This window comes from Gossypium raimondii, chromosome 3 (assembly GCF_025698545.1).
Source record: "Gossypium raimondii isolate GPD5lz chromosome 3, ASM2569854v1, whole genome shotgun sequence".
NCBI classification, from domain to species: domain Eukaryota; kingdom Viridiplantae; phylum Streptophyta; class Magnoliopsida; order Malvales; family Malvaceae; genus Gossypium; species Gossypium raimondii.
Window position 1 is genome coordinate 5701298 of NC_068567.1, and position 14291 is coordinate 5715588.

Genomic DNA, 14291 nt, shown 5'->3' on the forward strand with positions numbered 1-14291 from the left:
AGAGCTAAAATGACCAAATAAAAATAAAAGAATTAAGTTCACAACTTTTGCTAAGTATAAGGACTAATAACAGAATTTTAGTTTACAACAAACAAAAAATTAAGCTTCCCCCAAACCAACAATCGAGATTTATGTCTATCAATAAGATAAGAGTTTTAAGGAATTTAAACTCTACATTTTCATCTCTTAAAATTTAAACTCTAATTTTACTGAAACAACTCTAGGATTACAACCGAGTGAATACGAGTGAGCGGGAAGGCCTCTATTTATAATTGAGGTCCCCTCCCAAACCAACAATATAGATTCAGTTACATCAACTGTCGAGATTTGTGCCTACTTACAAAATAAGAGTCCTAAAAGATTTAAACTCTATTCATCTTTATCTCTTAAAATTTACATTATTTACATTAATTATCTTGGTAACTCTAGTTTTATTGAATATTTCACTGGACCACCAATGCTTATAAGCTTCTATTGACATCCATTGAACGTTCTGTGCACAATTATTACGAGCTTTGATCCGCGGCCTTTACAAAAACACCAGGTTCCATCAGCACCAGACAGGCTAGGAAACTGTTTCTTTGATATTGTTGAAAGGGCAAGCTGGCTCTTCTGCATCGGTTGATCTCATTGTTTGTCGTCTGAAGAACATAAAAGTAATTTTACAGCATAGGCATTTAGCATCTGGGTTTCTTTGATCCTAGATACCTGACACTACAATCCGAAACATCCAGCCTCTACCATGAACTTTCTTGTTTTTCAGCTCTCTCCCTCGTGGCACGATCAAAGTCAAACTCACCAAATGTGCTCCATTGCTACACAATAAAAGAAAAAAAGGATTAGAAAAACTTAGAACTACTTATGCATTCTAAAAATTATACTAATAAAAAATGACAAACAAATTGTGCTCTTGTTCGGCCGAACCTGCATTCCTAGTGGCAATTAACTTAGTACAGCTCCAGCTAGCAACAACCTTTTTTCACGAAATCATCTTCTGCTTTAAGTCACAAGCCGCGCAAAAGAACAGCGACCAAAGCACACTTAGATGATCCATCTTGTTCACTTGAGATCATTTGGCCCAACAAGACTAACCCATTACTTGGAGAGACTGAAGGCCCATCTACTTAATCTGGTGAATATGTAAACACTCAAGTTTGCTTCCACTTTATTTTGATGCCTTAGAGAACCCGTGACATTTGCAACATGTCGAACTCCACAACCTGACAGGAGAGATGCCAATAAGAATAATATAACACTAGGTAACAGCCAAAATCAAATCAACAATATTATTACAGACCTCAGGATTAACTTGGAGTTTTGCTTGGGCAACTTCCTTATGTTGACTATCCACTACCATGTCCCGATTATCAATTTCAATATGTAGGTTTATCTGCTAAATCATCAACCATTCCTTGTGGCACCAAACTTTCTAAAGCATAATCATATTTATCTGAAGTATAAAAATATAAGAAAGAAACATGAAGATTGAAAAACAAAATGTAATTTCCATCTTATGGCAAGAAACATTGCCTTGAGCCCGAACCACCTCGCAGCACGGGTAATAGGGAAGTCTTGTTGCTCTGGAGACTAGCAAGAGACTGTATTGATAACTGATCAGACCACCTTAATTTATCACCCCCAATTATAATAGAGAAGAGAAAAAAGCTAGGTGTTATGCAGCACATAAGAGTAAATGCCATGATCTAAACACGAGCAAAAGGTAGTCAAATTCTAATACAGCAAAAACACGTCCTGTAGGGATGATCAAAACTGGAATATAGTATAGATTGTGAAAAAGTTACCTGTTTTGCAGGCCCAGGAATGGCTAAGAGTTTACATCGTTAGACGAAGTTTAACACCCCATTGCCGATTAAAGTTGAAGGGAAATAACCTAGCTACATTACGAGCAAATACCACCTCTAGTGTTTATCTCCAGAGTCATAAGAAGTTAACAGGGTTAAGCAAGAGTGGAACGCTTGAAAAAACAGTGAGAAAGATGTCTAGAAAGAAAAATACAAATCAAGAAAGGAAGTTGATATATTCAACTACCACAAATGAAAGAAGCTCAATGTTTGATCAGAAAAGGAATCGCTTGGATTTTGTGAAAATGATTATTAAGTTTCAATATCCATTGGATATGGCTGAACCAAAAATTTTCAATAATTTTGTGAAAAATTTGCAACCCATGTTTGAGTTTCAATCGAAAGATACTTTGTTAATAGACATACATCACATCTATAAGAAAGAGAAGGAGAAACTTCAACTATATTTCACTCCAAAATCAAGCTCTTAACAATTCCACTTAAAGTTTGTGTCATAGATATGCTCTGAAATTTTGAAGACTAACAATTTTCATCTTTTGTTTCCAATCCTAATGAATAAAATGTGCTCTCAATGATCAAACAACAAAACACAATCTTTCCATGATAGTTCTTCCTAACTATCATATTCAAGTTACAAGCAAATCAATCAAAATATATCTAATACATATCTTTCTTAAAGGCAAGCAAATGCATGTCAAATACCAAGATAGCTTTTGATTGGAACTCAAACATGTGGTGCCAATTCTTACAAAAAAAATTTGAAAGACTCTTGTTCAACCATATCTATGAATATCGATGCTTAATGATCATTTAAGTAAAATCCAGGTAACTCATTTACTAACCAAACATTGAGCCCCATTCATTAGCATGAGCCGAAAATATCAGCTTCATCATTTCTTAATTTTGTTTCTTTTTCTTTTCTAAGCATCTTTTCAAATGGTTTTTCAAGTGTGGTTCCACTTTTGCTTGGCCCTATTAACAACTTGTGACAATATTTGCATGCAATCACTTGCTTTCCATTTACTTCAAGCTTATCAAGATGCTCCCAAACATTAGGCCACAACCTTCTCTATTTGGTTTGTGAGAGTGCATAAGTCTCCCTATTTGTTTTCAGAGTCTCAAGGTTGCCATTGTAAATAATCTGAGAAATTGAGAACAAATCATATATAATACAATAGTTAAAGCTACAAATAAATTTATAAACAAATTAAAAAAAAAAAAAAAACAACAACAAAGCTACAGATTTGCTTAGGTTCTTACCCTTGGACTCACCATAATGAGATGTGCCACGGCAGGACCGGAGTTCTCAAAAGCCGACTGCGGTGACATCACTGTATCAACAGCTTCAATTCCCCTGTAATAGAAACAAAATCCATAAGTTTTTAACCATTACAAAAAGATAAAACTTGCAACTAATCCAGTAACATGCTTCTAGATTTCATCCAATAGTATAGTTGGAATATAACAAAATTAATTCGTAGTCTAGTTAGCAATTAAAACCCTAACAAAAAAAACAACATAAATATTCCTCTTTTGCATTTTGGGTTCCTCCTTTTAAACATAAAGATTTGAACTTTGAAGACCGAAAGAATCAAAAGATGACATGAGAGCCATAAGATTCAAAGTTTTAAGCAAAATACCTGAAGGGTATTGCAGAGGGCAGAATGAAACTGAAATGGGTTTACAGATCTTGGGGGCAGTTGTAGAACCTGAAGCATCCCAGATCTCGACATCGTCTCTCACTCCTTTTTTGTGTGTATGACTGTGCGCGTGTTCTTTTATAGCGTATATTAAATAGAGTTTATGATTGGAAGAGATCCATTTTTTTACTATTAAATAAAATAATTACTTTTTAATAAAGTTATTTTTTTTATTTTTATAATTCGATAAATGAAACCTGGTTAGTTTAATCAAATTCCTGTAATATAAATATTTCTCATGTAATTTAACTATTTATGATTTTAGTTTTATTGGATATGAGTAATATTTAAATGAAATATAAATTAATTTTTTAAAATTAATGTTTTCATTATTTTGATTTTTTTCTAAATTTATTTTTAAAATTTAAATAATCTTTTGGGCTTTTTTATACTTTTTAGATATTTTAGAATTTTTAAAATTTCTTTAGAAGATTTTAAAATTTTGTACTAAATTTTAGAAAAAAATTGTAATTTATTTTTAAATTTTTAGATTTTTTCCATTTTCTGGATATTTTATTATTTTATAATTCTTTAAATTTTTGTCAATATTTTTTAGAATTTAAATTTTTTTTATCTTTTAGTGTTTGCTAGCATATTAATAAACCAAAATACTTACATCATCGTAAGCATAGCTAGAGGGCTGCCAGGTTCCAATCCTAAAATATAAAATTTTTATTCAGAACTTTTAAATTTTTAAAATTTTAAATTAATAAAAATAAAATTATATTTTAATCCTTTAAATTGATAAAAATTAAATTAATCTTTTAAAATTATAATTTAATTTTTACCCTAAAAAATTTCTACGTATCAAATTTTCATGTCAGCAAGTCACATAATAAGAAAAATTACCACAGTACTACTTGTCACATTCTTAAGTTACATCATCAAAATTGTAACCCCATTAAAGAAAATAAAAATTGCACATTTGCATTGTTTACATAATATACATAGGTTTTTTTTGTTGTAGGATTGAAATACATTCTCATTACTAGTAGGGACTAGAGATGCTCATGGTCTGGGCAGCCCGGCCCGATGGCCCGCCCAAAATATGGGAGGATTTGGGTAAAAATATAGGCCCGAAATATGGGCTTGGACAAAAAAATAAGACCGATTAAAAAAGGGCTGGGCCTCGGGCACCACTTTTTTGGCCCGAGCTGGCCTGGCCCGAATATAATAAATATATTTATTTTTTAATTTTTTAATTTTTTAATTTTTTTAATTTTGAAATATTTTTAAAATACTTTTTTAAATTTTAAAATATTTTTAAAATACATTTTTAAATTTTTTTAATTTTTAAAATATTTTTTTAGTATTTATTTAAATAAATGGGCCGGGCCGGGCTTATGGATTTTTTCCCGGGCCGGGCCTGAGCAAAAATTTAGGCCCATATTTCGGGCTGGGCCTAAGACCCATGCTGAATTTTCCCGAACCCGACCCGGCCCATGAGCACCTCTAGTAGGGACCCATGCATGCTTAAACATTTATGTATTCATTTATTAAAATTAAATCTGTAGATCACATAAAATTAAATTTCTTATTTATATTTGAGATTTATCCCATGTGTATATATTTTCTTGACAGATAGTAGTTGGTTGAATTGACACTGATATTATTGAAGATTTTTTAAGGTTGTAGGTTGAAGTGAAGTTAAGTGTATAATATCTTCCTCGCGTGAATATAATTAGTCAAAGATTTGTGATAGAAAAGTAATTTTAGAAAAGGGATACAGGCACGATTGGCTCTTGTATTTTAATATTCGTTTTAATGTGATATTTTTATTTTCACTAAATCTAATTTGATATTTGAACGTTTTAATGGTTATTGCGGTGGATATATTGTCGGGAAACTGGTGTTTCCAATCAATCACGAAGAGGAGTTTCTCAAAGACTCTCGGTGCTTTGAATGGAAATGATTTGAAGTTGGCGTACGAGTGTTTAGCTGATCCTTTTGTGGACTTAAAAAATACATAGATATAGATACAGATATCACTCATGAGAAATACAATTTCTTTTGTGGACGCAAAAGCGGATGTAAGTACATTAGCTTGTCGCTACACAACACAAACTCGATGTTTGAGGCATTGGAGATATGAATATGGAATCTTTTGCCACTGATGTCTCTGCCCTTCCCAATCACCTTTATGACTGCAACAATAGTACTTAGCTACTAGACTTTGTTGAGCAAAGTAATATCAAAATGAGCATTCTCTAAAACTTATGGATGGTTGTCCATTATTCTCAAGATTATAAAACTTTGGGGAATCTTTAATTTTCAAAGGGATTTAACACTATATAGAAGAAGCAGTACATATCATACAGTTTGACTGAATTTTCAACTATATTGAGAAAAAAAAAGCTAGTAAAATGCAATTTCAATAACTATTAACCACCAAACATGCTTGGCAATAATAAAAGACTATTAATCAATGAAAACAAAAACGAGTACTAAAAATTCAAAACCCTAATGTTGTATAAAGTGACAAATATGATCGGAAGCTAGAGCTTTACGAGTGCGAAGCACAGCAGGGAATTCATCCGGAAAGACCAGAGCTGCACCATGTCGCCTTTCTTGAGTTGGTTGTTCTTCACAAGAGGGTTCCACGTGTTAGTGAGGACATAGAGCGAACTTGACCTCATAACCCACTTGTTCAAGGTAATGCTTGTTCCCCTCATGGATGGATCTAACAACCACACCTGCATGGAGTTTTTGTCATCTAACTCTTTAGCCTCTGCCTCGTTGAGAAAGTCATGAGTTTTGACTTGCGAGAAGGGAATGGAGAAACGACTGGCAGTAGGGTTTATGTCGGAGAAAAAGATGGTCTTTTGTATGACCAGAACCAAACCCCTACCACCCATCTCTTCAACTATAAGTTGTCTGAATAGGGGAGGCAAGTCTGGTGGTGGGATTGGGCAAACGGATTTCACTTGCTTCTTGCTTCTCTTCGGCTTCAGTTTTGGTGCTACCCGATCGCCATCGCCATCGTCTTCCTCTTCTACTGCTTTGAGATTGCGTTTCCTTTTCAGTCCAGCGCTGTTGTTGAACTTGGACCTTAGCTTGAAACCCTTATGGTCTTGTTTGCAAAGGGTTTGAGGTGGTGGGGGTGCATTCTGGCTTTTCTGCATTTTCTGTTGGTCAACATCGAGTACGTGCAGCAAGTAATCAAAAGGACCCCAATTGGGATCAATCTTTGTATCCTTAAAATCATCAAGGCTGAGGAGCTCCATCATCTTATCGTTTTCACCGACAACAAATTATTTTCTGTATTTGCTTGAAACTGAGAATGCTGCTTTCTTGAGATAAATGTAATATCAATCAACCTATCTATCTAATGTATATAAATAAGAAAAGGGTGCTTGAGATGAAAGTAATAGTTCTTGAAATATGACCGTTAAACTATAGTTTTCCGGCGGGGCATTTGAATGGAGTTGTTGTTTACTCGCAGAAAGGCGGCAAAAAATGGGCAAAGGTGTAAAAGACCTAATCCCCTACGTTTGTGTTTGCAATTATTCTGTTCTGTTTCTTGATATCTGAACGTTAAATGCTGGTCAAAGGGGCTTTCCCGGTGGGCTGCGGTTTCTTTTTTTTGCAAGTGGGGGTTTAGTCATTACAATTTTTCTTTCAAATATATACCCAAACACAAAGCCCTAAAGATTTGGATCAAATTTATCTCAAATGGCAATCTTCTACACAAGTGAATGATAGAAAATCAAGCGGTATTGGTAAATGGCAACACTTGGGGTTATTTCTTGAAATCCAGAGGCTGATACTTGGTACTTAATAAATTTGTAAATCGATCAGGTTGGTTTTTCTTCTTAAGCTGGGTTTGTTTAGAAATGTTGATCTTTTCGTTGATTTTTTCTTTTTCTTTTTCTTTTTGAGGTTTTTTTAGTGACAAAGCTTAAAGAATATTTTTAAGTGTTTATCTTTGATGGATTTTTGAATTTGATGGTGAAAATATAAGCTTTTAACATAATGCGATCATGTAAATAGCTGAAACATGTCCACCTTTGATCTTTTGTTGCATGAATGAATATAGGTATAGAATGGCTTTTGAGTTTTGAAATAGTAGAATTTCATCATTCTTGATATGTGATGTTTTTCAAATATATATAAATATATATATACATGAAAGTTGTATAAGCTTTTCATTGAAAAGAGCATATTTTCAAAACCAAACTAAATCGTGCGGATTTTCAATATTCTTTGTGTAAGATGCTTCTATATATTTCTACTCCATAAGGCACCCGTATATATGTATATACATAATGTCAATCCAAGGCTATATTATCAACCCGAGAGATCATCACTCAGGACAGTCCTCGACTGGTCCCACAAGAAGCTAGGCACCTACTTCTCTGGAAGGTCACCATCACCTATTCCTCAATGCATCCGTTTTTCTGTTCAAAACAAGGCTGTTTAAATCACCAAACCCGCCATATGAATGTTACCTATCATGGAACCTCCTCTCTTTATACCCCGACACAATGAAGAAGGGATCAATCCTCAAGTAATATATATTTTATTAATGGAAACATAATAATTTAAATAGAAGATAATTCAATATAAATTTAAACTTTTTTTATTTATTATGTAAATTATTTACTAAAAGTTTCTCTTAATAGAATCATAATTCTTATTATATTTACGATAAATTTTATTATCAAGTAATTTTAATTAACCAAATATTTTAATAAAATTAAGATTCTTATTTATTAATATAATCAATATTTAAAAAATATTTAAAATGATAAATTCAATCTTGAAAGATAAAACCAAAACCTACATGATGTTCATAACTCTCATAATAAAGTATAAGTAACAATTCATTGTTGATTACTTTGATAAATGAAGGTCTTCATTTATTTTGTGCATGGGATACTTGTAATATGGGCATTAACGAAGCTTGTAAGTTATCTATGAAATATAATATTTTCTTTAAAATTTTTATTTTATTTTTGATATTTTTCTTTTATAACACATTATTAGTATGAATTTTTGAAAAAAATTCGCGATGGATATTGAAAATAAGATAAAATAAAATAATAAAATTTAAACCTAAACACATTTACCAATAAGTTTAAAGTCTACCTCTCTAACCATTAAAATAAATCAATCATCATAGTGATTGATCCTTAACTTAGTTGGCATCATTGCTACTACTACAACCTGAAAGACATAAGTCCGAATGTGCTTTAAAAATTGGCATTTTATCGAAAACCTTATAAACCAAATTAGAAAAGTTATAAAGACAAATATTAATAGCTTTTATTTTAGTAATAATTCTTATAATGTACGGTACATTAATAGTCTTTTTAAATTTTATATAATTATTCCTTCATACTTACATACATTTAGTATAGTTTTATTTGATTCGATGTTAAAAACTTTTTTATAACAAAATTTATGAAAGAAATAATTTTAAACTATAAAATTTAATGGCTTAATTATAAGTTAATGAACTATATTTTAATTAAATTAAATTAAATTATTAACCTAATTAAATGGAGAATAATTACTAATTTAAAAATTAAACAAACTAATTAAAATTTAAAAAAAATACTCCTTCATACATACATTTAATACAATTTTATCAGGGAGCGGGCAAGAACTTTGGGGATGATTTCAGGTTCTATAAACTATCGCATGCACCGATGAATCCTAGGCCCCCTAGATTCGGAGGCCATTAAGATTAATATTGATGCGGCGGTTTTTGACTCAGTTGTAGGCATTGGGATTATTGCGAGGGACCATGATGGTTTTGTGTTAGGGGGCCGTACAATCTTTTTGGACCTTAAGATGGATATTGAATGTGCTGAGGCGGAAGCCTTAAAGGAAGGGATTATGTGGACTCGCAACAACAACGTCACAAGGGCTGTGTTCGAAACCGATTGCGCGAGTTTAGTTAATCGGTTGAAGTCTCGAAAGGAGGACTTGTCAATCTTTGGTTTTCGATTGAAGGAAATCTTCAAATTATTGGAGTCTTTCATCGATGTTAAGATTGAGTAGGTCACTTGTTCGAGCAATAGAGTGGTTGATAGCCTTTGTAAACTTGCTATTAACAAATGATGTACCTTTCCTTTTAACATGGAGCATCCGAGCGATATCCATTGACTTGTATTTGCTGATGCTTGTTAATTCGAGGTAGTGGCCTTTGGACCCATTTTTGATAAAAATAATAATTTTATTCATAAATTATTCAATGTTAAAAAAAAAATCTATCAGTTTAAAAATTTAGAATTTAATGGCTTAATTATAAGTTAACGAACTATATTATTTTAATTAAATTAATTATGAACACACTTAAATAGAGAACAATTACTAATTTAAAATTTAAATAAACTAATTAAAATTATATATTTAAATTTATTCATTTTGAAGTAGATTAATACATATGTATAGATAGGTTAGTTTTAAAATTTTAAAGAGTGTGTTGGTGATTCACTTTTAATAGTTAAGATATATGAAAATTAGAAAAAATAGATAGATATAGATACAAATAGGGTGAGGTTTCATCAAATCAAGTGAAAAAATTTCGAGTTAATCGAGTTCCCAAGTCTTATTTTATCATCCTAACTCAATTTGATTTTTTTCGAATCGAGTGAAATGAAATTCGAGTTGAGTCGAATCGAGTGAAACTATTCAAGTTAAATTAAAAAAATAAACATGTCAAATAAAAATATTATTTCAGTATAACTAATTTCATATTAGAGCACATTAATTTGAAATCATATATATTTGAACTTGTTTTCAAAGCAAAAGATACTTGAGTATCATAATTATTTTTAAAATTTAACTTTTATATATATATTGTTATAATTTAAAAAACTATAATTTTTAAATATAAATTTTGAATTTTTTATACATATTTTGAATTTTAAAATTTATTTTGAATATTTGAAATTTATTTTGAATTTATTTTGAAATTTATTTTAAAATTTATTTTGAATATTTTGAATATTTTAAATATAAATTTATTTTGATTTTCATATTTTCATATTTGACAAGGACCAAAAGAATATTTACACTAATCTATCATTCGAATTGTAAAATTCAACACGACTCACATTCGAAACTCGAATCGAGTTACTCGAGTTGACTTGAATAATTCAAATAACTTAATTCGATTAACTCAAAATTCGAAATATTTTTTAATTTTTTTTAATAAAATCGAATTTTGCTTACCTTACTTACAAATATCACTAAATCACTAATGAGAAATACAATTTTTTTTGGGCACATGATATAGCTTAGATGTAACAAAAACGACTGTAAGTACATTAGAGCTTGTCGCTACACAACACAAACTCAATGTTTGAGGCATTGGAGATATGAATATGTAATCTTTTGCCATTGATGTCTCTGCCCTTCCCAATCACCCTTATCATGACTGCAACAATACTTAGCTACTGGACTTTGTTGAGCAAAGTAATATCAAAATGAGCATTCTCTAAAACTTACGGATGGTTGTCCATTATTCTCAAGATTATAAAACTTTGGGGAATCTTTAATTACCTTTCAAAGGGATTTAACACTATATATATAGAAGAAGCAATATATATCATACAGTTTGAATGAATTTTCAACTATATTGAAAAAAAAAAAGCTAGTAAAATGCAATTTCAATAACTATTAACCACCAAACATGCTTGGCAATAATGAAAACAAAAACGAATACTAACAAGTCAAAACCCTAATGTTGCATAAAGTGACAAATATGATCGGAAGCTAGAGCTTTACGAGTGCGAAGCACAGCAGGGAATTCACCCGGAAAGACCAGAGCTGCACCATGTCGCCTTTCTTGAGTTGGTTGTTCTTCACAAGAGGGTTCCACGTGTTAGTGAGGACATAGAGCGAACTTGATCCCATAACCCACTTGTTCAAGGTAATGCTTGTTCCCCTCATGGATGGATCTAACAACCACACCTGCATGGAGTTTTTGTCATCTAACTCTTTAGCCTCTGCTTCGTTGAGAAAGTCATGAGTTTTGACTTGCGAGAAGGGAATGGAGAAACGACTGGCAGTAGGGTTTATGTCGGAGAAAAAGATGGTCTTTTGTATGACCAGAACCAAACCCCTACCGCCCATCTCTTCAACTATAAGTTGTCTGAATAGGGGAGGCAAGTCTGGTGGTGGGATTGGGCAAACGGATTTCTCTTGCTTCTTGCTTCTCTTCGGCTTCAGTTTTGGTGCTACCCGATCGCCATCGCCATCGTCTTCCTCTTCTACTGCTTTGAGATTGCGTTTCCTTTTCAGTCCAACGCTGTTGTTGAACTTGGACCTTAGCTTGAAACCCTTATGGTCTTGTTTGCAAAGGGTTTGAGGTGGTGGGGGTGCATTCTGGCTTTTCTGCATTTTCTGTTGGTCAACATCGAGTACGTGCAGCAAGTAATCAAAAGGACCCCAATTGGGATCAATCTTTGTATCCTTAAAATCATCAAGGCTGAGGAGCTCCATCATCTTATCGTTTTCACCGACAACAAATTATTTTCTGTATTTGCGAAACTGAGAATGCTGCTTTCTTGAGATAAATGTAATATCTATCTATCTATCTATCTATCTAATGTATATAAATAAGAAAAGGGTGCTTGAGATGAAAGTAATAGTTCTTGAAATATGACCGTTAAACTATAGTTTTCCGGCGGGGCATTTGAATGGAGTTGTTGTTTACTCGCAGAAAGGCGGCAAAAAATGGGCAAAGGTGTAAAAGACCTAATCCCCCACGTTTGTGTTTGCAATTATTCTGTTCTGTTTCTTGATATCTGAACTTTAAATGCTGGTCAAAGGGGCTTTCCCGGTGGGCTGCGGTTTCTTTTTTTTGCAAGTGGGGGTTTAGTCATTACAATTTTTCTTTCAAATATATACCCAAACAAAAAGCCCTAAAGATTTGGATCAAATTTATCTCAAATGGCCATCTTCTACACAAGTAAATGATAGAAATTCCAGCGGTGGTAAACGGCAACACTTGGGTTATTTCTTGAAAACCAGAGGCTGATACTTGGCACTTAATAAATTTGTAAGTAGATCATGTGGGTTTTTCTTTTTAAGCTGGGTTTGTTTAGAAATGTTGATCTTTTCGTTGACTTTTTTCTTTTTCTTTTTGGCTTTTTTTAGTGACATAGCTTCGGGTTTTTTAAAGAATCTTTTTAAGTGTTTATCCTTGACGAGTTTTCGAATTTGATGATGAAAATATAAGCTTTTAACAAAATGCGATCATGTAAATAGCTGAAACATGTCCATCTTTGATCTTTTGTTGCATGAATGAGTATAGGTATGGAATGGCTTTTGAGTTTTGAAATAGTAGAATTTCATCATTCTTGATATGTATAAGTTTGAATGATGTTTTTCAAATCATTATATATATATATATATATATATATATCCATGAAAGTTGTGTAAGCTTTGTTATTGGAAAGGGCAGAGTTTTCAAAACAAAAATTAAATCGAGCTGATTCTCAATCTCCTTTGTGTAAGATGCCTCTATATATTTTTACTCAATAAGACACCCTTGTATACGTAATGTATATCCAGACTCTAAAGAATAGAAAACTGTTTCTCAAAGTGGTAAAAATGTCAATCCCAGGCTATATTATCAAGACTCTTCGTTCTTGTTTCGTTCTTGTTTCTGAAGCTATTTGTGTCTACACTTAGATTTATGATCCTCTATAAAAATCATAGAAAAATTAAGCATACAAGTAATCATATCCGTACCCAATATGCACTCCAGGTCAAATATACAATTGAATTCATTCTCTTGTTTCGTTTCCATTGTATCGTGTGACTTCACTGTGCTGCTTTGAGTATAGGTTTTACATTAATTTATGGAAATATATATATGTGTGGGTGGGTGGGATTGTGTGTGTTTTACTATTAGATATTTATTCATATGTGCAAAGGCTTGGACTGCTGGCTTGCTTGTCTGTTTTGTGGTGTTCATGTATGTGTTTATGTGTTATAAAACTGTTAGGTGATATTCCTTTTCAGCACTTAAACTGAAGCAAGAAGTTCATTGCTGTAAGCTTTTCATCGACAGACTGACCGGTATGCTCCTTTCCTGTGTGTTCCTGTGTCTTAACCATGCTGCAGAATGCAGCTGTGGGTTCACTTGATTCAATCTTGCATCTCGATGAACTTAACGAAACCATTGGTCTTGAAATTCCCTACCATTTCGTCATGTAAACCACCTCCAATCACTATTGTAACTGGATTTTGTAATCGAGTTGTATCAAGTTTCATCGGTGAGATTTCATGTTATGGTAAGCTCCTTTCCCTACCTCCTTTTATTTGATCACCATATTCATTCCAACATTGAGATGTATATCAATTGCAGATAAAATTTAAGATACATAATCCATTTATAGGATGATAGAGAGTTGTTGTAGAAGCCATATGGTTCCTTACAGGTATGGCTTCTGTCTTAGCTGTTTCATTTTATCCGCCAGGATTCATCAACAATGCTACCACAATGGTGCTGCCTTAGCACCACTGGAAATGAATTTTAAGCTAAGATGGTCTTGAGATTTGCATATATAATTTTGTGATTTGCTTTCACCCTGCATGTTTGTGTAATTCATGTATCCGACAGGTGATGGTGGTGTCTAAGCAAACTGAATGCTTGTTGTGATGATGGATTAACAAAATGGCGAATTTAACATAGCTGAAATCCAATCTAAATCATCATTTCCTTTTCATTTTCATTCCAAATTGTAGAAAATGTTAAATTTGACAGCCTCAAATGCAAATTGTTCTTATTGGGTCAATAATTATGGCA

The 14291-nt window shown here is 32.4% G+C and overlaps 2 protein-coding genes and 1 long non-coding RNA gene across 4 annotated transcripts; all 3 read right to left on the minus strand.

Annotated features, from left to right (window-relative positions):
* Positions 1-94: 94 nt before the first annotated feature.
* LOC105796797 (uncharacterized) lies at positions 95-3603 on the minus strand. Of its 2 annotated transcripts, none has more exons than XR_001134529.2 (5): positions 3464-3603; positions 3096-3177; positions 1298-2964; positions 925-1220; positions 95-815 (listed from the first exon to the last, which is right to left on the minus strand). It is a non-coding gene; the product is annotated as an uncharacterized LOC105796797 (long non-coding RNA). The 2 variants fall into 2 exon arrangements; XR_001134528.2 differs by having other exon boundaries at positions 3084-3177.
* A 2415-nt stretch (positions 3604-6018) lies between these two features.
* Positions 6019-6750, minus strand: LOC105795623 (B3 domain-containing protein At1g05920-like). Its single transcript, XM_012625311.1, has one exon. The coding sequence runs from the start codon at positions 6748-6750 to the stop codon at positions 6019-6021; it is 732 nt and encodes a 243-aa protein (XP_012480765.1).
* A 4498-nt stretch (positions 6751-11248) lies between these two features.
* LOC105795624 (B3 domain-containing protein At1g05920) lies at positions 11249-11980 on the minus strand. Its single transcript, XM_012625312.1, has one exon. It carries the CDS (start codon positions 11978-11980, stop codon positions 11249-11251), a length of 732 nt encoding a protein of 243 aa, XP_012480766.1.
* Positions 11981-14291: the final 2311 nt, after the last annotated feature.

Bases quoted from the DNA above. Each gene is read 5' to 3' on its own strand.
- LOC105795623 (XM_012625311.1), bottom strand. From the start codon at position 6,750: ATGATGGAGCTCCTCAGCCTTGATGATTTTAAGGATACAAAGATTGAT.
- LOC105795624 (XM_012625312.1), bottom strand. From the start codon at position 11,980: ATGATGGAGCTCCTCAGCCTTGATGATTTTAAGGATACAAAGATTGAT.